General features: G+C 37.6%; 1 protein-coding gene across 1 annotated transcript; it reads left to right on the top strand.

The window, feature by feature from the left end:
- Positions 1-1,243: 1,243 nt before the first annotated feature.
- LOC149022962 (cytochrome b5) lies at positions 1,244-13,484 on the top strand. Its single transcript, XM_089150854.1, has 3 exons — positions 1,244-1,577; positions 12,592-12,658; positions 12,741-13,484. The coding sequence occupies exons 1-3, from the start codon at positions 1,500-1,502 to the stop codon at positions 12,989-12,991; spliced, it is 396 nt and encodes a 131-aa protein (XP_089006980.1). The 5' UTR covers positions 1,244-1,499; the 3' UTR covers positions 12,992-13,484.
- The last annotated feature ends 13,514 nt before the right edge of the window (positions 13,485-26,998 follow it).

The raw sequence follows: 26,998 nt of genomic DNA, 5'->3' as shown, positions 1-26,998 counted from the left end.
AAGAATAAATCTTTTTCTTTTTTACGTTCATCTAGGCCAACTTATGCGTACCTAGACTACTCCTCAAGGGATAGCTATTGCATATAATTTAATATAAGACATAGCTTTGTCTTTGGCCCCAAGTGAATTCGGATTTTAACCTCCTATCCGAAAAAGCTGATCTTTTGTCAACTAAGGTATCCCTCAATATACATGTTATCCTATAGGTAAGGGTTTTAATTGCGTACCGAAACCGTTTAACCATATTAAACCGCGTTGTCTAAAACTGCACCATTCAAACTTTGGTAGGGTACGTATCGAAACCAAATTACTTAGGTATGGTTCGCGGTTTCAGGTACTTATACCGTAGGTTTGTACTGAAATTGTATCGATTTGGTACCGTACCAAATTAAGGGATATAAATGTAATTTTACAATTAAAACACTTTACTTTTATCATATCCTTAATTGGATTTACTTGCTTTGTCCTTCACTCATCTTTTTGCTTTGTCTATGTTAATATCAAACTCTATTGTTTGTTTGATGGATTCGTTCATGTTGTAACGCTTGTTGAGGAATCTGCAAATATACTTGAACACTTGTTCTCACAATACTGTCAAATGAGCTGAAACGTACTAGATGTACTTTCTTTAAAGTATTTAGACACCCCGATTTGTGCAACACGGATTTTAGAAAGAGGAGGAGGTAATTCTGTGCTTAGAATGAACTCGGAAATGGGTTTATATAGAGCTTCAAAGGCTGTGGGTGAAAGGGTAAGGTCACCTCTCATTGTGAGGGTACCTTTCAGCTCAAGTTTTAAACATATTTACAACAGTTCATACTAGTTAGAATTTCATTTGAGAGAGAATTCTTCCACACTCAGATTAGTAAGTGGGAGATATATAGATTAATATTATATGAATTACAATTCAAATATTTGAATTTGAACTACAACTTGTTGATATTTAACTATAACTCAAACTTTTCTTGATCGGTTGGAGATAAGATCAATAGAGGATAGAGCTAGTTACAGTATATTTGAATTTGAATTCAGAGACTTATCCTTTACAATACTAAAATTGTATCACACTAAATATCGTATTTAAACCCTTTTTTGCACCTAAACCGTATTGTTCTAATTTTCGGTATTCAAAATTAATACAGTACCAAATTACTAAAATCGTACCGATTGACACCCTTATGTGTGGGCGCTTGTTAACAACCGGTTGTCCATATTCCTCTCAAACGGCCACTCAGCCACCGGCCACCAACCCCGAAGACCATAAACCCCATCCCAATTCCCAACTACCCCTTCAAGAAATCACAACCCCACCCCAACTACCCTTTCAAAACCCCCACCTTTCTCTCTCCGATTAAAACACCGTTACTTCAGAGTTCAGAGTTCAGAGTTACAGATTTCACCTATAAGAACTTGTCCAAGCTACCCTACCTTCCTTTAGAAAGGACGGGCTTATTGCTTGTTTTGCATCTGCTCTTATCCCCTTGGAAGAAAATAAAATAATGGCTAAGATCTTCACTCTGGGAGAAGTTGCAGAGCACAACAATTCAAAAGATTGTTGGCTTATTATCGGCGGGAAGGTAATATTGTCCATATCGGTTCACTTGCGTTTATTCGTCGACTATTTTTCTCTTTTCCATGGTTCTTTTTCTGTTTCTGTGTTTTTAATCCTCTGAAACCGTTTAGTACCATTAGCTTCTTGCCTGTAATTCTGGATATTGTGGTTGGACTGATTGCATGATGTACTGGTGTTGACGGGACTCGATCTGGGTTTGGTTGTTTGGGGATCTTCTGCATGTTCCGTGTGGTTCTTCTCCTCTCCTAGCGCCGTTCTTTTTAATTTTTCTTTTTGTTGTTGGCCGGGGGGTGTTGCGGAATGAAATCCTGCATCTTTTAGTTGCCCAATGTGTTTTTCTTGTTATTTAATCTGATGAGTTACCACGGAACATAGATTACATTGAAGTACAGTATGTCTGACTGGATTTTTAACTCCTTGACGTAACACGGTTTCTCGATTTGTATTATTCAAAGTTTGCATTTTAGCCGGAGCTACTGATTGATCATATTGGATAAAGGCAAGTAGGTGGCGTTAGTTTTTTCCAAACCCCCCCCCTCTTTTGTTGGGGATAGGAATGGGATACCTACCTAATTTGGTGCTGTATATGACATGAAGGTGTTTGCTATAGTTGTAGTGACAATTGAACAATTGGTTTCCTTTCTATAATTGAGCTTTTCTTCTTACTGCTGCTGCTTATTCTGCTTGGCTGAAATTCTCCTGATGCACTTGGTGTGCATTTAAATCTTACTAGCTCTCACTGTTCTATTATTTCCATTTAAAGGATCCTTTAAAAAAAAAGGTGGGACTGGGTGGGTTTGCATTTCTCATTATCACAAAACCTGTTTAAAACCAAAAGTGAATAGAAAGAAATTCATCCACCTACCACCTATGTATCCGTTTATGTATAATATCTTCTGTTTGTTGAGAATGTCTTAGCGAAACATTATAGGTGTATGCATTGTATTTTCATTTTTTAAAGATCACATTAACTTCAACTTAAGATATTCATGTGTACCAGTGTACTTTCCGCCTATAATGTGGATGTGATTTGCCTTGCTGCATTCAATGTACCTATGACATTGTTTTGAGTGAACTTGGTATCGTTCAACATTAAACTCCATATATCAGATCATAAGATTAATAGTAGTTGGTTAACATTCTAGACAATCCCTTTCTACATGGTTTACCTAGATTGGTTGATGGTGAGTACCGCCAATTATTTTATTGGAGCAGATTTGGTCTGCCATGAGTTTAACATTTGTGTTGCCTTGGTGCTTCAGTCTACTCTCCATTTTTGTGATTAAATTCTTGTTGTTTCAAGTCCGACCAACTTAGATACTGTCACTGTACTGATAGGAAACATTACTCGTACTGTTTATGTATTGCCTTGTTTTTCTGTCTTTTGAAGTCAAATTTGGATCCAAATCATTTCGAAGCTTCTAGCAGACATAGGTATCTTTAGCTTTGCTCTGTATCTTCTTGTTGCATAACTTTTGTCTCGTGTAGTGCATAATCAACCCTGCATTCTATATCTATGCATTCACCTCACTTAAGTTAATACATGTGTTCTAGACTTCTAGTTGGCTAAGGTTTATATTGTATTAAATTATTTACTTGTTTGAAATTGAAGCTTTTATCGTTCCCATTTACAAGCATTATGATTGGACAATTATTTCGGTTTGGATAGCATTATACAATACATTCCACCTGGGGAATTGAAAGAGATTAAATATGTGTAACATAACTGGAGGTTTTGGTGCAGAATCATGACCAAATTAGGCTTCTTTCTTTAAGAGTAGTCTAGGATTGGGTCGTCTATGTGTTTGGCCTTTGATTCCTTCGGTTTACATTCTATTTGGCCAATTTGATGGGTCTAAGATGTATGGGTAGAAAGTAGGAAAATGGCAATTATTTCATTAGTTTAGTTAGAGCCCCTGTTTTGAGTCTATTTTCTTTATTATTTCATTTCCTAGTTAGTTTAGGTTAACTAATAGGTCAAGGTATTGCGTGAGGTCTTACGTTTTCAGTATAAGCTTTTATTTTAGTGTTAGTTTCTGATTTTGAGTCCTACTTTGAGTTTGAAACTGTGTCAGCCAATGTGTTATAAGTATAGATGTAACTCTGTTGTCCTTCTCAGTGGACAAAGCCCATAAAAACCATCAAACAAGGGTTTAAGGCCAGCAAAGCAGAAGCCAGAGCCATGGGATTCTCAAAAACATAGAGGAAAGAAAACAACTAAGTGAAAAACTTCAATACAACAAGAAATGAGACTTATACTAAACCAAAAACAGAGCTTCACCCCTTGCTACTCAACTAATAAAAACGGAAATAAGAAAAATAATAGTAAATAAATAAATAAATAGAAACAAAAACAAAAACAGCTATGAAACTTTGAACTTATTCACAGCCTTCAGCCCTTCAGAAAGGGAAAACTAAGCAAGCTTTTGGCTAAGCAGCAGGCGTACTGCTGTATGCGTTTTCTTTTCAGCAACCGTGGCCCTGTTGTTCATCCTAGCTAGCTTTGAAGCCTCTTAGCAAACCTCTCAGAGATATTGTTAATGAAGTTATTCATTATGTCCATTGCTGTGCTCGAGATGCCAAGATTAGGATGATTATGCTTCAACACTCTAAGGATGTAGATGTTGTAGTTCTCAACTCTCTTCTTCTTCATTCTGGATGAAGGTTTCTTCTCTGCCTTTGGTGCCATTGGAATAAAACCAGAAACCAGAAGAATTGCAGAAGCAACTCTGAACCACACAAAAAGTAAGTGCCTCTATTTTGTGCTACAGACTTAGAAGAAGTAGGGGGAAGAACAGAGGAAGGTGTTGACGGTGTTAGGTAACCTTTGCTGTGGATGACGGGTATTGATGTGATGTGATGTGTTCAGGGTGTTACTTTTGGGTTTTCCAAAGTAATGGCTGAATCCTTGAGGGGGTCTCAAGGTAGTCTAGTAGGTTTATTGGGGGTGTCAGTGTTAAGCGAAGGTTGAATTCCTGCAGGCTAGTGTTCCATTTATTTGAGTAGCATGATGAGTAGTTGACCAATGCTTGGCTAGGATTCTCTTGATGTCATGACACTTATAGCTGTTGGGTGGCCTGTGGCAAATTGAGCGGTGTGAGTCATTGAGAGGACACCTGCCTTGTTGCTTGTGTATTTCTCAAGCCAAAGTCGAATCCATGAGTGGCCCTAAGAAAGCACTAGGATACTGTAAAATGGATTGTGGTGTTGTATGTCCTAAAGCAAAGGCCGAATCCATGAGGGAAATCCGAGAGTTTGGTAGGGTTATCAAGGAGGGGCTAGCCCCAATGCTAAGGTTGAAACCATGAGGGGTTGGCTCCCAGTGAGACAGACATGATAGGTAATTAGCAGACTTGCATAACATATGTATAACTGTATAGATTGTGGCTTATAGGTTATGGACAGTTATTCATGATGTAACCCAAGGCTGGGTTAGATCTTCGAGGACCCTCTTTAATAAGAACCAACACAAGTTTGGACTAATAATAAGGTTGGTTTAGATCTTCCAGCACCCTCTTTAATAAGAACCAACACAAGTTTGGACTACTAATAAGGTTGTGCTGGTTTATGGGATGGTTTGGGTACCCTATGGGATGATTTGGGTATTACTGTGGGATAGCTAAAAATTATAGGAAACCATATAGGATGGCTTGAGTCGGTGAAAAGGGTAATAGATGAGTTTTCTTTGGTTGTGGAAATGCCTAAAGATCCTATGAAATGGATTAGGGATAATTTGGATTAATAAAGGTTGGGTGGAAACCGTGGAATATGCCCAAAGGAAATGGGGATGGGAAGAAGTTTAGTCAAATAATTTAGAGATAAATTCAATGGAATCTTGAAGAATCCTTGGATTTTGGAATTTGTCAAGATCCTCTTTCTTCTTGCCTTTTTCCCCCCTTTTCCGACTCTGTTTTTTCTTTTCTTTGTTTTTCAGTCTTCTTTTCTTTCTTTCTTTCTTTTTTTTTTTGGGGTAATTCTTTTCTATTTCTGTTGTCGCAAGAACCAGAGGAAAAAAAAAAAAACAGAAACAGCGGAAGGAGGGGTATCACAAGAAAAAGAAAGAGAGGGGGGGGGGAGGGAATTTTGCTGCCATAAGGGGAAAGGAGAAGAGGGGGGGGGGTTGCTATTGCTGGTGGGAAAGAGGGATGGGGAGGGGGCTGTGGGGTAGAGATAGGGCTGCAATGGAGGGGATGGGGCTGGGGCTGGGGAAGTGCTATGATGGGCTTTTTTTTTTTTTTTTTTTTTGGGGGGGGGGGAAACTAGGTCTGCAATGGAAGAGGAGGGTTTCATGGTAGTTCACAGGTTAGGAAGGGAGGGGAGGGGGTGGGGTTGCACTTGTCTGGGGTTGCTGCTGTATGTACTGGAGTTGAAGGATATGACCATCAAGTTAAGAAACAATGCTGGAATCTGTAGAAAACCTTTAATGGAGGCTGCCGCAGGGAAGAGAAAATGATGAAGCTTGCTGGAATTTGCTGAACTTGTACAAGAACACTCTCAGCCCAGCCAGGCCTCAAGGGTTTCCTTCCCCACAGCCCAAGCCTCTGATTTATTCAATAATTCCAACCTGTTTCATTCAACAATAAGAGGGCTATGTACAGCCTTACAATCATTGTATGAGATCTCATGAGATCTTGTTTTTTGGCCTTGGCAATACGAGTTCTAGGTCAAGTTAAGAAAATTACCAAATCTCAACTGAGATCTCGGTCCAACATTCCTTTTAAGTCCCACAACTTGAGTGAGACTTGACGTGTCTCTCCTCCTCTTGCTGACAACTTCTCAAGTTCATTTTTTGCTGGATTTTCACCTCCTCTCGCCAACAGCTTCCCACAACTCCCTCTCATCTTCTTCTTGTAGGATTAGGACAATCAAGCAAGAGCAAGAAAGAAAAGAGACCACCAAGGTTCACCCCAATGTAGAGCTACGTCTAGCCTTTAGGTTTTCACTATATTCGTCTCTAACAACTCGTTACAGATGCTAGATTACGAGAGAATATGTATTGGCTCAGAAATCCTAAGCCACAATAGCTATTCATGGGCTCAAGCCTAAACTAGAAAGGAAATCCCGACACTTTTGTTATGAACTTATGATGGTTGTATTATTGTATTTTTGAGAGTCAAGAATGTGGTGTTCTATTGTACTCATATGGATGGAATTTTGTTGGTATTTAAGTTTTTTATGTATCTTTTCACTTGCTTTTCATTTATATGCCCTAATGGTTCTATATTTGATGTTGATAAGAACCTTCAATTCACTATGGAATTCAACAGCAAAACAGAGGAAATTCACAAGATAGATCTGGTTTTTATGGTGCCAATCACCCCCATACTCAATGGTGCCCTCAGCCAGAGGGTACTCTTCACTCATACACAAATGTCCAATACCCTCTCCTCTCAATTCCCCCTTGTTTATAATCTCCTCAATCACCCCTAGCCCTCTCCCTCTTTCTCCTTATGGCTACTTCCCAGGGTCCTATCATTCCTGCCCCCTTAAATTTCACCTTGTCCTCAAGGTGAACGCAAAGTTGAAATTTAGTCTTCACATGTTTGCCACATAAACATTCCAATTCAGCAATATTTGCAGAGGCCCAATAGCAGGCCCTTTCCAAAGACACATCTGGTATCCATTGGCATTACTCAGTCAGTCAGTTGAATGGCTTGTAATGGTCTATTCTTTACTCCCTTCACCACAGCCTCAGGGATGTCCTTCACAGTATCCTCTTCAACCTCAAGCAGTAGAAACTCAAAATGTTTCCTGTGATTCTCCAGTAGTCCAGTGAGGGGGTCATTATACTCGTTAACAAGAGCTTCAATTGTTCTGTTGAATAAAACCTCACGGTGTCCATAATATGTACTGCAGTCATAACTCTTACTAAGGTCAGCTGCATATGGACCATGTGACTTCAACTCAACTAGTCGCCCAACAATGTTGGATTGGATCAGCGTGTGGACATGGTAATCTTCTGCATAGTCCCTCACATGACAGCTCTTTGGTTCCAAGGAACAACATTGTTGGGTTTCTTCCCAAAAGCTGATCGCATGACCACCTTAAATCCTTCGAGTGCCAACAAATCCACCAATGAAACAAATCCAAGAAGTTTCAGAAATTGCAGAAACAGAACACGTGGTCTTCTCAGGTTGTTGCTGAATATATTTGCATACCTGATCCTCATTCTCTAAAAATGGCTTGTATCGAACAAAATCCCTCTCATTTCTATAGATAGGGGGCAACTTCTGCGGGGAAGGAATATAAGTTGGTTTCCTTACTTATGTGAGCTTGATAGTGAATGCCTTGAGGTATCCTATTCCTGAGTCCGGTAACAAAAATTTAATTCCGAGATTTATCTAACCTGACTTTGGGTTAACGAAATGGGCTGAGCCCATTGTGGCCCTTCAAAATGTATTTGGTCTGCATTTGGGCTTGGATCAAAAGGCCAAGATGGGGTCAGAAATGGGCCTGCAGTGCAAGTAGAATTGGGCCTTTGAGATGGCCCAACCCCGTGACTTTCTGGCTCACGCCAGTGCTTAGGCTTGAAGTTTGGGTCCGTATTGGTTAACCCGTGGCTCCTATGAGTTGAGTCGACCAGTTGAACGGGGTTAGGGTCTTTTAAACAAACACACAAACCTCTTTGGCGTCATCTTCTCCAACTGCTGTGAGAGGAAATCCTAACGGCCTGCGGAAATCTTCCACCATCAATTCCCAAGCCTACTCGATTCACCTCCCCTGCGATGCCATTCGATATGCCAGCATTAGTCCTCGCTTGTACTCCAAAGCAATAGGGGCTCAAAATCGAGCTTCTCCTCTTTCTTCTCCATGTTCGGTGACGAGTGTTGCTCACAACCAATTGATACCTCCCGGCGATTGCCTCCAACGTACTTTTCGTTGTTTTTCCAGCGTTATTCTACTTATCTTGCAATTCCAACTCATTGAACATGAGCATAGTTACACGGTAAGTATCCAATCGCGGACTCTGATCTGTCGTCCTCCTGATACCCAAGGTCGATCTGCATAGCCTCCCTGAAACTCAACTAATCCAACACCGGCCACTCCTTCCGATAGAGCCACTCCCGTGCTTCTCCTTGTAGGTGATGGAGAGCCACTACTAACAATTGCTGCTTCTCGATCTGTTGTTCCTGAGAGAAGATCACAAATTCCATTTACCAATTATGTGCTCTCTTCATGGGTAAACGAAGACAATGGCATCTCGTTTCAGTGGGATCGTGGCTGCTCTAGTACCAATTTGATAAGAACCTTAAATTTACTATGGAATTCAACAACAAAACAGGGGAAGTTCCCAAGATATATCTGGTTTTAATGGTGCCAATCACCCCCACAACCAATGGCAACCTCAGTTAGAGGCTACTCTTCACTCATACTCAAATGCTTGATACCGTTTACTCTTAATTCCCCCTCATTTATAATCTCCTTAATCACCCCTAACCTTCTCTCTCTCCCCATGTGGCTACTTCTTGGAGTCCTATCACATGTTTTATAATCTTGCATGTTCATTCCTACAACATTTCAAACTTAGGATTGTTTTCTCACAAATCTAAGGCCCCCATTGTATTTAGAAGGCTTAAAATACCCTCTAGATGGGCCATAGATTTCACTCGAGGTGGCCCAGAAAAGAAATACCCAGAGCGAGATCTTGAACCTTGCTTACAACCTTAGACTCAACTTGGACTAACTAATTAATTAGACTTGGACTCTTAACTAGGGAACTCACTTAGGATTAGAACTCCCTTGACAACTCAATACCAATCACAAGGAATCTCCTAACAATTTTGCAAAATTAAATAGGTAATTATCCAAAAGGAATGTTTTTAAATTAGATTCCAACTTGGAATGTTGACTAGACTAGGACTCTATTCATAACTCACAAAATAATAATCTAAATAAAAAAAAAAAAGAAAAGGTAGATCCATGACCCTTGGATCGAGGGGATTCCAACCAAACCCTATTGAGCCCTAAAAGGGAAAATGACCAAAGTACCCTTGGGGTATTCGGCCATCTTTAATATTGGCTCTTGGGTCTAGTTTTTGGAGCCCAATTATAGAGGGGGGGGGCAACCATGGTTTCATCAACTAATTTGTGCTTTGCTTGTGTGTTCCATCATGAGCTTGGTGAAACTCACCCTCGTGAAAGTCTCTTTTTTTTGATGATCATGTAGGTGTAGATGCCCCTCGGATATTGGAGTATGGGATGGATGGTCATGGTGGGGATCAGACCACCGTGTGGGATGACATGGAGTATGATGTGTTGTGTTGCATGCTCCGCATGCGCATATGCTTGGTAGACTCCAAATCCCGGGACAGATATTATTTCTCTCATATTTCGTACACGTCTTTTTGGTTATACATGGATTTGGAACTCAAGATTTAAGAGGATCCGTTATATGCTTCTGAGCTTATCATCCGGACTCCCTTTAGTATTATTATCTTGTATACTTTATGCTTGCTTTCATTACTTGTGTGCCTTTGATTTTTGTATCGTGGTTTTAATGTATGGTTGTGATATTGGCATCACATCAATGATCCGCATGGGAAGCCAATGTCGGGTGACATCAGGTCACACTATTGGTTACAGCTCATCTAGGGTGTGGTGTGACAATTCAAATAACTTTTCATCCTGTATCTCAAGAACCTGCACCATCCATCCATACACCACATTATTCAAAATCTTTCTGGAGATATCCAACCCCCATAAACGTGTGTTCTTACGTGCCTACCAGCTTCCCCAATATCTTAAAACCCTAACCCTTACTTTTTGAGCTGAGATCCTAGAAACATGGCTCCTAGTTGAAACCTTGGTGTTTGATCAAGGGAGGTTGGTATGCAATCCTATCAATCCACTTTGCAATGGTGAACCTCAGTACTACTTTGTTGTCCTTATTGCTCTCTCACTTCCCTCATATTGTTCCTTTACTTGATCTATTAACAAGTCTTTTATGATTAACTTTGGTTTTCAGTTACTAACCATCTCTGCTCATCTACTTGATATCAGATTTTTAGGGTGTCTTTCTCGTTTCATTTTGGTAATCTACGCTTCAGCCTAACTAAATTTTGATTTACAGTTCTGCCCTACTTTTTGAATTACAATTCTGTCCCTGCTGTCAAAAAGTTATTATAGCATCACCATTTTGATATCACTCAAGATTTCAGTTTTCTTTCGTATGTTTATCTTCAAGTCTGGAATTTGTGCTCTGTGAGAAGACCTTGATTGGCTACTATTTTGATTACTCTGGTACTGTGCTACATTATCTAGACCTACCCTTTCTTGATTTTAGTACCCGATTATCCCTCCAAATCAAGATATAACTAACTCCCAATTCCACCATCCAAACTTGATGAAACTCTGTGAGCATTTACTAAGTAATTAATCCTACACTTGATCCAAGTTTCATTCCATTCCATTGCCTTTAGGGTCCGCCTAGGCTACTTCAAGAAACTCATCTCAAGCTAGAGGATTCATATGTATTTCACTAAACCCTTGAGGGGTCACTTTTAGAGACCTTTCTTAAAAGTTCATAATCCAAGGTCGTGCTGCATCAGAGAGGGGAGACAGAAACATAGACAGACTGGAAAGGGAGGAGAAACAAATAAAGGGAGATAAATTTTATTTTGGGGGTCGGGGTTGGAGTTTTAGATAGATGGGAACTAGAAGGCACAGGAAAAGAAGAGTTTTTTTTTTTTTTTTTTTTTTTGGGGGGGGGGGGCGAGGTGGGTGTTGGTCGGGGGGAGGAAGAGGTAGGGAATGGGAAGCTGATAAGGCTCCGGTTAGCCTGGAACAATCATGAGACAGTGCTCTACGCCTCACCTCAATTCATTCAAAACACATGATGCATACACACACTGTAATTGAATGGCATAATTGGACCTGGAGGGAAATGTAAAGAAGATACTTCATTTACTCAACAGCCAAAAATGACTAAAGCAGATCTACAATACAAGACCATCCCTACCCAAGAGCCTTCCTCTTACCTATGAGCTTAGCTCACCCTTTCTTACTCAGTTCTTCCCTACCTTCCCTAATATAACCAAGCAAAATCTTAACTATGTATTTTCCACATATGCCATATCCTCTGAAAAATTCAAGCATGAGTGTGGCTGCTCAGCGCTCCCCAATGGGTTCCCGCCACCTGTCCCTGTTACCTGCATGATCAGTTGGGTTTGATCTCCTGTATCCCCTCCACATGCTGTGGTATTCCCCTTAAGCACGGGTGTCCTATCAGAAACCTTTCTTAATATGAGTTAATCATAGTAGCAAATCCTTTTCCTTTTGAGGGTTTTAGACTTTGTAGTTCTATTCGCTTGAGGAAGTGCGAAGGAGCTTTTCTTGTCAGATATTCCGCCACGAGTGGCAGGTGGGTGAAGTGGAAGAGGGAGGGGGAAGGAGGAGCAAAGAGGGTGTCTTGTGACGACAGAGGTGTGGGTGGGGGAGGGAACAAAAGGGCAGTGGACTGGGATAGCCAGGAAGAGCGACGTTCTGTCCAATGTAACCTTCTGTAATCTATTTTAAGCCAATTTTACTCCGATCCAAAAACAGGCTGATTCTTGGCCAATCCAGACCCCAATTCCTTTCTTTTGAATCCTGGTGTTTTGGCTTTCTAATAATTCGATGGCTGGGACTAAAACAGACATCTTAATCCTACCTTATTGATTCTGGACTTTCCAAGTCTTCTTAGAGTTTGAAGTGTTCAAAGGCTTCTGATTTTCTACTAGGTTATTCATTTAGGAGAGGCCCATTGGGCCCGATGACCACCTCACCATCGTAAGGACCTCATCCCTGTTAAACTGATTTGATGAAATATAAGCTCTGGCATTAGATAGTCGTTATGGAAGAGTTGAGCTTTTATTTTGGTGTTTTCTTCCAATCTCATTATGCACAGGGTTTATGTCCAACTTTGTAATATCCCTATTCAGTTTTCTAGTTTGGGTTTCAGATTATTCCAGGTTTTTCCATCATGTTTCTTTTGCCCAGTCATGTCCTTGAACTCTGGCTCCTATAATGTGTTGGAACAGGTATATGATGTGACAAAGTTCTTGGAGGACCATCCTGGTGGTGACGAGGTTTTGTTGTCAGCGACAGGTAAAAATAACTTTTCATTGATTTCATTTCTGCATACTTTGGTGAGCCTCTTCTCTGTGTCATGTTGTGTGGTGTTTGGCAGGAAAGGATGCAACGGATGATTTTGAGGATGTTGGCCACAGTACCAGTGCAAGAGCAATGATGGATGAATATTTTGTTGGGGAGATTGATGCGTCAACTATTCCCACCAGGACCAAGTACACCCCTCCCAAGCAGCCACACTACAACCAAGACAAGACCTCAGAGTTCATTGTCAAGCTACTCCAGTTCCTGGTTCCGCTCGCTATTTTGGGGTTGGCCATTGGCATCCGCTTCTATACCAAATCGGCTTAAATGCTCAGAGTTCATCTTGAATCAGGGGGTTAGTTTGAGTTTGTCAGTACTGGAGGGGCCTTTTATCGTTTCTCTTTATGGACCCAATTTAGTTGAGATAGATTCATGGTTTTTAGTTAAAATACATTTCAACTTCAGGGGTGGTAGTGTGGTCAACTTGCAGTAGGTGATAAACTTATTTCTGGGTTGTTTATCCCATTGCAGAAAAGAGAAATCCACCTCTCCTTTATGCTTTTGGTGTGTGTTTTGTCTGAGTTCCGGATTCCACCTTCTCTATAACAGCCCTCCTTTCACAAATTTGCAAAAAAAGAAAAGAAAAAGAAGAACACAGTACTTCTCAGTTTTAGCTAGGGTAGAGGTCCATTTTGTTGTATAACCGTAAAGCATTTTTGAGTGCTTGGATGAATGAATGTGCATAAGAAAATAAAATGCAAATCTGCTGCTGAAGGCTTTTGCACAAGCAGAGTGAGTGGAGTTTCCATGTGCAGTTCTGTTGCAACAATTTTTGCTGAAAGGCCATTAAGATGTCTTGATCTTGGGCTATAATTGTGGCTTACCAACTATTGTGCTAAGGCTTCTGCAACAACCAAAGCGTTGCGTTTTCTTGGCCTGTTTGGCTCCAAGATAACACCAACACAAAAAAAAAAAAAAAAAAAAAAATATCAGGTTACCGAATGGACAAACGCCCATTTTCAAGTAAAGAACCGTTTTGCATAAGAACCGGTTTCGAACGGAAATGTTACCAAACACATACTAATTTTCTTAGGGCCTGTTTGGTTACTTGAGTTTGGAGATTTCAAATTTATGGAGCCATGGTTTATAAAATTAACTGTTTGGTTAGCCTGAATCTTTGGAATGAAATTTGTAGATTCATCCTAAAAAAAAATCTATGGAATCGTGGTTAAATGTTTAGCGCCTTTATAGTAGGGATGAAATCTTTGGATTTCAACTCATACCCATAAATCTACAAATTCACGTTTTTATTGTAAAAAAATAAATCCATAAATTTTATGAATCTAAGGATTTACAAAACCAAACGGGTATAAATCTCCCATTTGTGAATCCAGAAATTTGAAATCTCTGGATTCATGTAATTGAACATGCCCTTAGTAGTCTTGAACCTAATTACCAAATTGAAAGATTGAGTGTTCATACGTAGCGGGTGAAAGGGAAGGGGCTTGAACTCGTAAACTTCTTGGGTTTACCACTTATTTAAGAGGTTGCTAAAATTGTATTAGGAGCACATTCACAATAGAAATCTGGACTATGATGTGATACAAAGAATAATTTATATGTCAAGATTTATGAATTATAAACGTTCTACTTGTATAAATAATAATACTTCTCATTTGGATTCATCAAAAGCTTTGAACATATAGGGTTTAGTTTTGGTATTAAAAGGGGAACTATGTACCCAAGATGGAAGACCAACATGCTATTATATGTGGAAAAAATTGGTCTATCGTTGTGTGCCTTCTACATTGTTGTGGGGTTAATGAGAATGCTCTTAGGGATATCAATACAAGTTAGGCAGTAGTATTATATATATATACTATTATGTATAAGTATGTACTTTCAAAAAATGAAAAATCTTTTATTGGACACAATTGTCCCTTTTTTAAGTAAAAATTCTTCTTATAAAGGTATTGAGAACTTTCTTTTCTAATATTAAAAAAAAAATAACTTGTTTGTCTCAAAAAGAAATTTATAATTATAAAGGAGAATAACTTAACCAATAAAAGATGAGATGAGTATTTAGATCATAAAATCCAAACTTTGACTTGCGTGTGGGTGTAAACCTTAACCAATCAAATGTGTGCACGTTTGAGATCCCAAATTCGAGCTATAGCTTCCTAATTCAAGATCAATCTTCATATGTTCAGTCTATCATCTCTCTCTCCACTAATGAAAATCAACCACTTATCCAAGGTTGAGAGGACTTGTGAAGGTGGAAGTAAAATAGGAAGGGGGCTAAATAGATGAAATACATATATGGAGATGATAAGATTGAAATACCATTTTTTTTTTTGTTCTGCAAAACATATAACAATTTACAAGCATCTTCTTCCTCTTATATAAGTCTAACTCTTTCTTGTAAAGGGGAATAATACAAATTTACAAATTCTTTTATTCCAAAATTATTTTTAAATTTCTTTATCCTCTCCTTAATAGGGCTGCAACAAGCTGGGCTGGGCCGGGCTTTTGCAATCCCAAGTCCAACCCTATATATTATAATCTAAACTCATTCCTGCCCTAACCCTAATTCAAGGCCAACGATTATTGTCCCTAACCCTAAGCCCTATAGGACCAAACTAAGCTCATTCACGCCCTGATTGACCCTGTCCCTAGCCCTAATTGGCCTTATCCCTTGGCCTTGATTGGCCATATACTTTGCGTTGATTGGTCATATCCTTGTTTTTGTTCTTAATTCATTAAAATCAAGCATCAATGACAAAATTAGGGCCATGATTAGGGTCAGAGTCAAGGCCAAGGTTAGGGACGGGTCGGGACAGGCCTGGCGGGCCAAAAGGTAATCTCAGGCCCACCCTTGGCCTTAGTCAGGGCCAGAATATTTTGGCCTTAACCCATCCTCAGGGCCAAAATCTTGAGCCCAAGTCCTATTTAGGCTCAGTGTAGGCTTAGGCGGGTAAGGGCTGTCAAGGCCAAACTTGCACCCCTACTCCTTAATTCCCATTTTCTATGAAAAAAAAAACTTTGAATGCTTACTAACTATTTCTTGTAAAGGAGAATAAAAAAAATTTACAAATTCTTTTATTCCAAGATTCTATAAATCTAGCCCTTATTTGTAAATTATTCTTGTAAAAATCCAACCGTTCTTTTTTTCTTCCGTGACAAATCTTTGGCTAAACAAAATAATTCAATTTCTCTCCTAAAAAGACTCATCATATTGGTAACTATTATGATTTTTCAACCAACGGGGGTTGGTCCAAGTGGTAAGCAGCTTGGTCCGCTTAAGCAATGTTCCGGTATTGAAACCTTGTGGATGCAAAAAATCTCCGCTGGGAGACTCACCCACCATAGCTAAATGTGCGACCCGAGTCGAACACTGGATTAGTCAGGGCAAAGCCTTGAAAACCAAGGTTAGCAACCAAAATAATAAAAAAAAACTAATTATGATTTTTCTAAAAGGCAAATATAAAAAATATTAATTATCAAATATTATTTTTTTTAAGCAATCAAGACAATTATTTCATTTCCCTGATTCTCTCACTTATGTCGTTGTTTATGGAAATCATGAATGCCCACTAAATTTTCAAACTCCCTTATTCCTTTTTTATGAGAAATCTTGAATGCCTACTAACCATTTCTTGTAAAGGAGAATAATGAAAATTCAAAAATGCTTTTATTCCAAGATTCTAGAAATCTAACCCTTATTTGTAAAATCATTCTCGTAAAAATCTAAACGTTCTTTTCTTCTTTTTGTTAACATAATAAAATCTAACTGTTCTCCGTAAATTATTCAATTATCAAACACAATATAATTTTTTTTTTTTTTGTATCTGAGGTTTTCATCTGGGCCAGCTTGCGCTCACCCTGATTACATCATCGTCGAACTCATGACCTCTCCACTAAGAAGTATGGCTCTTACCACTCTACCACCCCTGCATTAACAACTAAACACAAAATAGTTATCTCCTCTCTTTTCTCTCATTCAAACAGTTTTATGTGGGAAAAGAAAAAAAAAAGAAAAAAACTACCAATCCTTACTTCTTCTTCTCTTTTTTTTTGGAACAGGAGCTTTACATATATATATTTAGGGGGTATTACATATACGGACCTCAACGGTCGAACCCATGACTTCTTCACTAAGAAGTATGGATTTTACTACTCTACCAACCCTGCATTGGCTGACCAATCATTACTTTTCTTTTAACCAAAAAGAAAATTGTTTTTTTTTTAACCATAACTAGTGTTTCTCGACTTTGGTAGTGATAATTTCTCCTATAGAATCCGACATCTAACCGAATTATAAGAAACAAAAAATTGAGAGAAGCATTGAGAGATCAGAGTGGTAGTTTTTTCGCTAAAAGGGTCATTTTATAACGAAAAGAAGAAAAAGAAAAGAAATACAGCAATTAGTACCTACCTTGCTCACCTGCAATAACAGTTGCCCCCAATACACCCTTCATCACTGGTTCCTACTCATCATTGACAACAACTAAACCATCCGAAACGATATGTAGGACGTCTAGATGCATCCAAATCAAGATCTTTAAGAAAAGCTTCAAAGCAATAGTTACATAGCAGCACTATCTTCTCTCCCAATGGGAGGTTCGATGCACCGGTAGATACTTTCTCTAAAGCTGCATCTACCTTCTTGAATTCCTCTGCCATAGAACTCTTTTTACTTGTTACTACTTTCTTCACTGCGTGAGCCTTTTTCGGACGACCAGGTTTCCGACGAAGAGAACCTTTATTCTAACACATAATAATTCGTCAAGTTTGTTGTTATATTTTAATTAATCTAACGAATTATTGAAATGGTGCAACATAGTGAAAAATAGAAAGTTTGTGACCAGTCTATTGGTTGCTTTGATTGAGAACAAGCATAATAATTTTTTCATTTAGTACTTAAAGGAATTTAGGTCCTTGTATTGTCAATTTAGTACCAAAAAAAATAAAAAAAATAAGGTACACCTGTTTTCTGTTTTGTTTATTTTTTTTTCCTTTCATGAATGACAATTTGGAATGATGTTCATTAACTGGTAGCGTGGGAATATGGAATAGTTGATTATTGATTTTGCGATAATTAGGTATGCTATTACAGTCATGCCGATTATTTACTTCAGCTCATTTTTTATGCTTTTTAGCAGTTTCAATATGTTCTTCGGATCTTGGTGGATGCTCAGTCAGTCTGTGCATGAAAATACTTTTCATATTATTTTATTATTCATCTGCAATTTAAGCTACTAAACTGCTACTAAGCTATTGTACATTAATGATCAATAGTCTTAGTATAGGCACATGCTATACTTTGTCATAATTCTTTGTTTTAATGCCCTTTATTTTCATTAATCTATAAATGACGACAATATTTAACATTTTGGCATGTTGTGAATCACCAGTTACCATGACATGATTTTTCATATGCTTTCTGTGTTAAAAATAGTATCCATAAAAATATTATAACTATCTTATTATTAGTCATAAACCTAATACTTATGATATATTAAGTTACAGTTTTCTACGTGCAGCTTTCCAAAATATCCGCTCTTCTTTAGAATGATGACCCAGTGCATGAATTTTCCACTATTGCAAGGTCTAGGAGTGGACAAAGGTATGTTATCTTATTCCCTTTACACAAGAAAGCCTATTTCAAAGTCTTGAACCCCCAAGTAAATAATTTGCAATAGTACAATTTAACCATTGTGCCAAGGCTTAGGGGTGGACCTAAGATTCAACATTGGGGGACCAAAGAAATAAAGTCCAGATAACCTTTCCCTTGGGGAAGCACTAATGCTTTTCCACTACACATATTGTATGGACCCTTATAAAACTCATTGAGGGTCTCATCTCTGAATTATTTTATTATATTAAAGAATAGGCCCACATATATTTTGTAAAGCCCACACATTTGAAAAAAATAGGTAAATTATTGATAATAAATTTTTTTTTTGACAAAATATAGATAAATTAAAGCGACAATACAAAAAAAAATACACATGAATTCAACCCTAAAAAGTTATATGTAATCCAAAATTTTCTTTGGCAAGAGATGCAAACCAATTTTTAAGTTGATGCAAATCAATGGGAGTTTTACCTTACTAGACATTTTATTAACAATATAAAATCAAATAACAAAAATTACAAAAGAAATAAATAAACAGATAATATAAAATCAAATAAAAAAATAAAATAAAATATAAAAAAAGATAAACAATAAATAAATTGAGAAAAAGTACTCAATTGTGGAAAAGATTTTTTTCCAATTTTTCCTTAACCCACACTTGTAGAGAGGGAAGAGAATAAATAGGAAGAAATAAAAGGAAGCGAATAAATAAGAAGAAAAGAGGAAAGATTAGAGAATAAATAGGAATTGAAGAGTTAGTTTCTGACATTTTGAATATCTAATAAGATTTGTTTTAAAAAATTTCCTTTGACTACGTTTATAAAAGAGAAGAGAATAAATAGGAATAAAACATGAGAGAGAAGAGAGAGGAGAATAAATAGGGATTGGGGAATTAGTTTTGAATTATGAATGACATTTATACCTATTATTTTACCTTTAAAAATTATTCTCGATACTGAGGGGCTAAATAGTGATATTTCACATGTGGGAAGAGAAAACTAAAAAAAAAAAAATGCGGAATTAATATAAAAACAGGAAAAATTAAGAAATTAATAAAAAAAATTTAAAAATCGCGGGGATGGCCCGTCGGTCCCACTGTAGGTCAGCCCCCGCCAAGGCTTGTCCACTCCCCTTTCTAACTCTATTAATGTCTTATTTTCGTAGAATTGTTTAGTCTTTTATGTGTTCTTAAGCATAGGTATAAAGCTAGTATTTGTGAAACACCTTTTTTGAAATATGAATTTTCTAAATCTGGCTTAATTGAATGCAATTTCATTTACAATTATAGAGATTGAACATGTTTAAAAGAAAAAGAGTGAGCCCACTTTGATTTTGAGAAAAAGGGTGGTAGAATTGTCAATGTAGAGTTGGTAGAGTGGTAAGATCCATATTTCTTAATGGAGAGGTCATGGGTTTAACCCTTGGGGCGGCAAGCATCCCGGGGGGGGGACAAGGGGGGGGGGGCCGGCGCGGGGGAAGAAACAAAAAAAAAAAAAAAAATTTATTTTTTTTAAATAAAAAAAAAAAAAAAAAAAAAAAAAAAAAAAAAAAAAAAAAAAAAAAAAAAAAAAATCCCCCCGAAAAAAAAATAATAATAATAATATTAAAAAAAAAAATAATAATAATAATAATATTAATAATAATAATAATAAAAGATAAAGAAAGAAAGGAGGAAGAAAAAAATTGGGAAAAGGGAAAAAAAGACGGCGGGGGGGGGAAAAAAAAAAAAAAAAAAAAAAGGGGGGGGGGGGGGGAGGAGAGGAAAGGCAAAACAACCCAACGGCGGGGGGGGGGGGGGGGGGGGGCATTTGTTTTTGTTTTAAAAAAAAAAAAAAAAAAAAAAGGGGGGGGGGGGGGGGGCGGGCTGCTTGTTTTTTTTTTTTTTTTTTTTTTAAAAAAAAAAAAAAAAAAAAATTTGGGGGACAATCATGAACACTCCTTGTTGAACTCCACATGAAATATCACTTTTCAAATGTAAAAGTAAGATCATTATAGATGGAATCAACCATGCTTTATAAGATTATCATGGGTTCAACAAAAAAGAAGGAAAAAAAATGTTTTATAAAATGTTCTACACCGTGATATAGAGACTTCACGTTAAAAAGTTAATGAAGTAGTTACGGAGAATCATGTATTGTGTGTTTTTGCCAAAAATATATGTACTTTTGGCATGATATTTTTTTATAAAACTTTGTTTGCTTGAATCAAGTTCATCTTCTATTGTTATTTTATTTGATTTCCTCAAAACCTAAGGGGTTACGAAAAAAGAGAAAATAATAGTATGAAACTTCAAATAATTAGATTGAGACATTAGAGTAAATCAATTGGGTAAAAACCATATGCTTTCGTCTGTACTGTATAACGAGTGATTTTCAATTAACAAATGGAAGAAGAGAATCCGTTGACCCTTAGGTTTTGGTGGCTACGACCAACGGAGACAAAAAATTTCTTAATCCATGGCTATTGATGGGTTTGGATGGGAGTATGGAGAAAGTCTTACAGAATTAATTTTTTTTTCTTTTTGAAACCTGCTATGTCTCAACTCTGCATTGGTGAAAAGAAAAAAGGTGACCGCTTTTTGTTGAATCTGGATCTTCTCCCTGTCGGGGGAGCACTGTCCCATGGCTTCCTAACCACAAATATCAGTGGGGCCCACGGTGAAAAATATTTTTTGTAAAAAAAGAACTTTTTCACCAATGGGCCCCACTGATATTTGTGGTCAGGAAGCGTCTTTGTGCTCCCCGTCAGGGTCGCTGATCCGGACTTAAATTTGTTTTGAGAAAAAAAGGGTTGCGGAATTCAATCGTTTGTACAAGGTGAAAAGAAAAAAAAAAAAAAAAAAAGTCATGTAACTGATTATCCTATTCCTAGAGGCTCCACCATTAAGTTTGAAGTCTATGTTTTCTCTACACTTCTTCACCACATATAAGGGGGTGAGTCAACCTCTAAATATTGGCATTATATTTTCTCCTTATAATTTAAAAAGAGAATTAATTTCAAAAATTACCGAACTGTATTTATTTACAGTTTCAAATCTTGCAATTTCAAATCTTGCAACTTCATGTGCATCTGCAGAACTGTATTCATTTACAGTTTCAAATCTTGCAACTTCAAGTGCATCTGCAGAACTGTACTTATTTACAGTTTCAAATCTTGCAACTTCATGTGCATCTGAGAAACTGTATTCATTTACGGTTTCAAATCTTGCAACTTCAGGTGCATTTAACAATATTTGTGGTGCAAAGCTAGCAACCACTATATCCAATAAATAAAACCACAATCGTAAAAGCAACATAATATCTTATTATTTAATTGATTCTTAGATTCAATAAAACATATACATTTTTATCATGATGCACTTACATTTCAAGATGGACAAGGTAAACTCCATTATTTACAAAAATGTGCAAGGAGGTTGATCATTCTTTTCACTTTGGAATAGAAAACATAATGATACATAGTCTGCTGTCTTTCTTCTCAAAATGCAAAACTTCGAGCAGAGTTGTTCACAATTACTTCGAGCGGAATCGTGCTGATAACGTGTTATAAAATAAAAAAGATATTGAATACAAAGAAGAAAGACAAGATGAGTTCAATCAGAACTGGTCCATTCAGTTGAGTGTTAGAATATTAATTGAATATTCCACTTAAGATTGGGCTTCCTTGATTGTGTTACAGTTTGAATTGGTTTCTTATTGGTCTGATAGGGTAATATGAAGTTACTAGAACTCTTATATGGACTGGCTAGTGTGGGCTAATAGGGACCGTTAGATCTTGATGGACGATCTAACGGATTTGCCTATATAAAGGATGCTAGGTCCCTCCTCTAACCCTAATCACAATCACGTCTGTTTAATCAGAAAGGATATACCATCAAGCCAGTGAAAAGGGAGGAGTTTAGAGGAGAAGATCTAACATCAAGTTGATCATAGAATCAACTTCAAGTTCGACTAAAGAGGGAGGCTAAAGATAAAGATATTCCGCTGCGCTTTTGTCTCCAATGGATCCCAAACAAGGTATTACTCATCATCATCTTTTCCTTGTTATACAAAAGAGTTCTTAATCGATCTATACGATCTTGGATACAAATAATCTTACATGTGGCATCAGAGCCTCTATAGAATCGATTAAAGACCTACAGTAATGTTGAATGATGAATTTAGGGTTCTAAAATCGAAATTGTGTAATTTGTGATTTTTCCCTCCTGGATATTCGACCAAACCGTTCGGTTTTTGGTCAATAAGTTTTTTTCTAGAAAGGATCTTGAAAATCCGAGACCACCACTGCGTAGATCTCGAAAAAACGAAGAGATCGACATATTATGGGCCATCACCGGAATCTGGACGCGCCGGCACGCGCTGCCGGAATCCGGCAACGTTTTTCTGAATTTTTTTTTATTTTTTATTTTTTATATATAAATAATAGGGCTGACGTGGCAGTCTGACCGGGTCAACAGGTCGGGTCAACCAGACCATAACCCGCCTGGGTGACCCGAATCTGAACCAGTCGGGTCAAATGGGTCGACCCGGTTGACCAGTCAACGGTTCGACCTAATGGTTGGGTCGGGTGAACCGTTACTGTTTGGACCAATTTTAATTCGAAATTTTTTTTTTTTGCACTCAGCGAGTCGACCCGTCGGAATCGCGAGTCAACTCGCTGGGTCAAGTATAATGGTTCAATTTTAATTTTGGTTTCGGTTCGGTCCGGTTCAACAGAATATGATTCTGTTTTTATTTAAACCGTTTTTTTATTGCTGGCCGAACCGGTTTAATTAAAAAAAAAAAAAAAAAGAGGGGAAATTCCAGAATACTATTTTTTTGGTATTTTTTTCTTTTTGACCAATTAATATGGAATTTTGAAGAGTTCTCTTGGGGTTTTATGTTTTGGACCCTTCCGAATGCAATGGAACCATTTTCAAGACCCAATTTTGCCCCTATGTATGTGAAATATAACAAAACATGCTTATGGATTTGAAAATTCCGTTAAATAAATTTTTTACATGGTTCTTTTATTTAGTTTCATAGTCATACAAATGTATAATATAATTTATACATGCTTTGATTGCCTTTTGGTAATCCGGAATTTTATACAAATGTATGATATAATTTATACATGCTTTGATTGCCTTTTGGTAATCCGGAATTTTATACAAATGTATGATATAATTTATACATGCTTTGATTGCCTTTTGGTAATCCGGAATTTTATACAAATGTATGATGTAATTTATACATGATTCGATTGCCTTTTGGTAATCTGGAATTTGTTTTTTCAAACAATGTACTAGCATTATTTGTGGATAATATAAAGTATATCCCAATATGAGAATTTCATGAGCTTGATTGTGAGTGACTGCCAAAGTGGCATTCATGGTTGGGTTTATGGAATGTCAGCCATATATAGTAATGGGATGTTTCTTGATATTAATGTATTTTTATACGCCCAAAGGTGGTAATTATGTATTAGCATTAAGAGGGAGACACGTGCAACATTTGGTTGGGAGTTGATTAATCTAAGAAGTTTATACACCCAAAGGTGGTAAAATTTTGAAGGTTGGAATGCTCTCATGGCCGCTGACGTGTAAGGGAGTATCACAACTGTATGTCATGAATTCTGCCCAAAGGTGTTTACATGATGATATATGTATACTCTCTAAAGATGTATTGATAATGTTATCTATATTTGCTAATAAAGTATTACATTGTTTATTTCAGTCACCTTTTCTGTCAACAATAACATGGTTTCTATTGAGGTTCTTACGGGGTCGAATTTTAAGAAGTGGAAGGAGGATATAATGTTTGCTATGGAAATGGCAGATGTCCACATATCTTTAAATTCTGAAAAACCCAGAGATTTGACTGAAAACAGTACACAGGAAGAAAAGTTATTTCATACTGCCTGGGTGAAAAGTAACCGTATATGCGTATTATCAATGAAGAGGTCTATCAAAGAACACCTTAAAAGTGGTTTGCCTACAGAATGCACTGCTAAGGAGTTTTTGGAAGCAGTTGCAGAGAGGTACCGTGTCTCATCTAATGCTGAAGTTGGTACATTTCTCCAGGGACTTTTTACTATGAAATATAATGGTTCTAGTGGAGTTAGGGATTATGTCATTACGATGGTTGATTTTCAAACCAAACTCAAATCCCTTGGTGTTTCACTTCCTGATCATGTTATTGTCCATCAAGCCCTCAATACCCTCCCACCTGATTTTGGCATCATAAAGACAAATTACATTTCCCAAGATGAAGCCTGGTCTATCAATGACTTAATCTCTAGGGTTGTATCTGAAGAAGAGAAATTAAAGAAAGACAAAACCCATGTAGCCTTGTTTGCATCTAAACCCAACACCCATAAGGTAAAGAAGTTCAAAAACCATACTCCTAAGGTTGCTCAGGGTAAAGGTAAAGAAACCGGTCAGATTAACTATTTAGGACCCAAAAGACCTCCACTCAAAAAGAATGATGAAAGTTGTTTCTTTTGTAAGAAGAAAGGTCACAGGAAGGCCGACTGCACCAGATATAAAACTTGGTTAGCCAAACGCGAGAATAAAGGTACTGACTCCTTGGCTCTTGTTTGTGAATCCAATATTTCTCTAGTTCCATCAACTTCTTGGTGGCTAGATAGTGGTGCCACTAATCATGTTACTTCCACTTTACAGGGGTTCATAAACAAGAGGAAGCCAAGTAGCAGGGAGTCAAAACTCGTTGTGGGGACACATGCAGAAGAAGACGTAGAATTTGTGGGAGACATTATTTTGACATTAGACACTGGTTTTAAGTTACTGTTAAAGGATACTTTTTATGTACCCACATTTAGAAGAAACTTGATTTCTGTTTCAGTTTTAGACTTGTGTGGTTATTCCCTTGAAGTGAAAGATAGTAAAATATTTTTGTTTTTTAATTCAAATAAAGTTGGATATTGCACAATGTCATATGGATTATATAGTTTATGTCTAACTTCAAATGAAGATATTTATGTCTCTTGCAATGTTGAAACTGTTGCCCCTAAAAGACCCCTGCCTAAGGAACAGTCTTACACGTTGTGGCATAAAAGACTTGGCCACATATCTAAAGAAAGAGTAGGAAGGTTAATAAATTCAAGCATCCTCCCTACACTTGTTGGTGGCCTAGATACTTGTGTAGACTGCTGCAGGGGTAAGCTGACCAAAACCAGAAAGAAATCTGCAGTCCGTAGTTCTGACCTGTTAGAAGTTATTCATACTGATATAAGTGGTCCCTACTCAGCCACATTGTGTAGAAATTTTTATTTCATCACATTTATAGATGATTTTTCCCGATATGGTTATCTGTACTTGATTAAAGAAAAGTCTGGATCTCTTGAGAAGTTCAAGATTTTTAAGACTGAAGTTGAAAAACAGTTGGGAAAAATCATAAAAATTGTTAGATCTGACCGGGGAGGAGAGTACTATGGCAGACATGGGGATGCTGGACAGCTTAAAGGCCCATTTGCCAAGTACTTAGAAGAATCTGGTATAGTTGGTCAGTTTACTATGCCTGGTAGTCCTGAGCAAAATGGTGTGGCTGAAAGGCGTAATCGCACCCTTATGGATATGGTTAGGAGCATGGTTAGTAGAACTAATTTACCAAATTTTTTGTGGGGTGAAGCCTTGAAAACAGCCCTTTATATCCTTAATCGTGTCCCTTCCAAATCTGTTCCTTTGACTCCTTTTGAGCTGTGGACTGGTCGTAAACCTAGCTTGAACCATCTTAAAGTTTGGGGTTGTCCTGCAGAAGTGAGATTGTATAATCCAACATTGGGAAAAATTGGAACCTAGAACCACTCATTGCTATTTTGTTTCCTACCCTGATCATTCCAAGGGGTATCGTTTTTATAATCCCTGTGGAGGTACCAGAATTGTTGATTCTCAAACAGCCAAGTTTCTGGAATTTGATGTAGCCGAGAAGGGTAACTTGTGTTCACAAAATGTGGAGGATAACAGTGATATTGGAACATCTATTTTTTTCTCTCTCCCTAATCAGATAGATGTAGAGCATACCACATTAGATGTTGCACCCGTTGAAGTTCAGGAACCCATTGTTGACAATACTCCTATTCAGGATCCTCAAGTTCAAGATGCAATTATTGAAGCTCTACCAAGAAGATCCACAAGGGAAAGGAGATCTGCTATACCACCAGACTACGTGGTTTACTTAGGTGAGCACGACTATGATATTGGTATTGTGATTGATCCATCCACCTATCAAGGAGCTGTCTATAGCCCACAATCATTCTTGTGGATGGATGCAATGAAGGATGAGATGCAGTCAATGAGACATAATGGGGTTTGGGAACTTGTTGAGTTGCCCAAAGGTTGTAAACCCATCGGTTGCAAATGGGTGTACAAAACTAAGAAGGACTCACAAGGAAAAATAGAGAGGTTCAAAGCCAGACTAGTAGCTAAGGGATTTACTCAAAAAGAAGGAATTGACTATAATGAGACTTTCTCACCTGTTTCCTCTAAAGACTCTTTCAGGATTATTATGGCATTAGTGGCTCATTTTGATATGGAGTTGCATCAGATGGATGTGAAAACTGCTTTTCTTAATGGAAACCTTGATGAGGAGGTCTATATGGTTCAACCAGAGGGTTTTGCAGCAGATGGTTTTGATCACCTTGTGTGTAAACTTAAGAAATCTATTTATGGTCTCAAGCAAGCTTCTAGACAGTGGTAC

This window comes from Hakea prostrata, chromosome 3 (genome assembly GCF_041222555.1).
Source record: "Hakea prostrata isolate BN-2017 chromosome 3, UWA_Hpros_2, whole genome shotgun sequence".
Classification (NCBI taxonomy): domain Eukaryota; kingdom Viridiplantae; phylum Streptophyta; class Magnoliopsida; order Proteales; family Proteaceae; genus Hakea; species Hakea prostrata.
The sequence above is the reverse complement of the archived record's forward strand: the minus strand, read 5'-3'. Positions and strand labels throughout refer to the sequence as shown.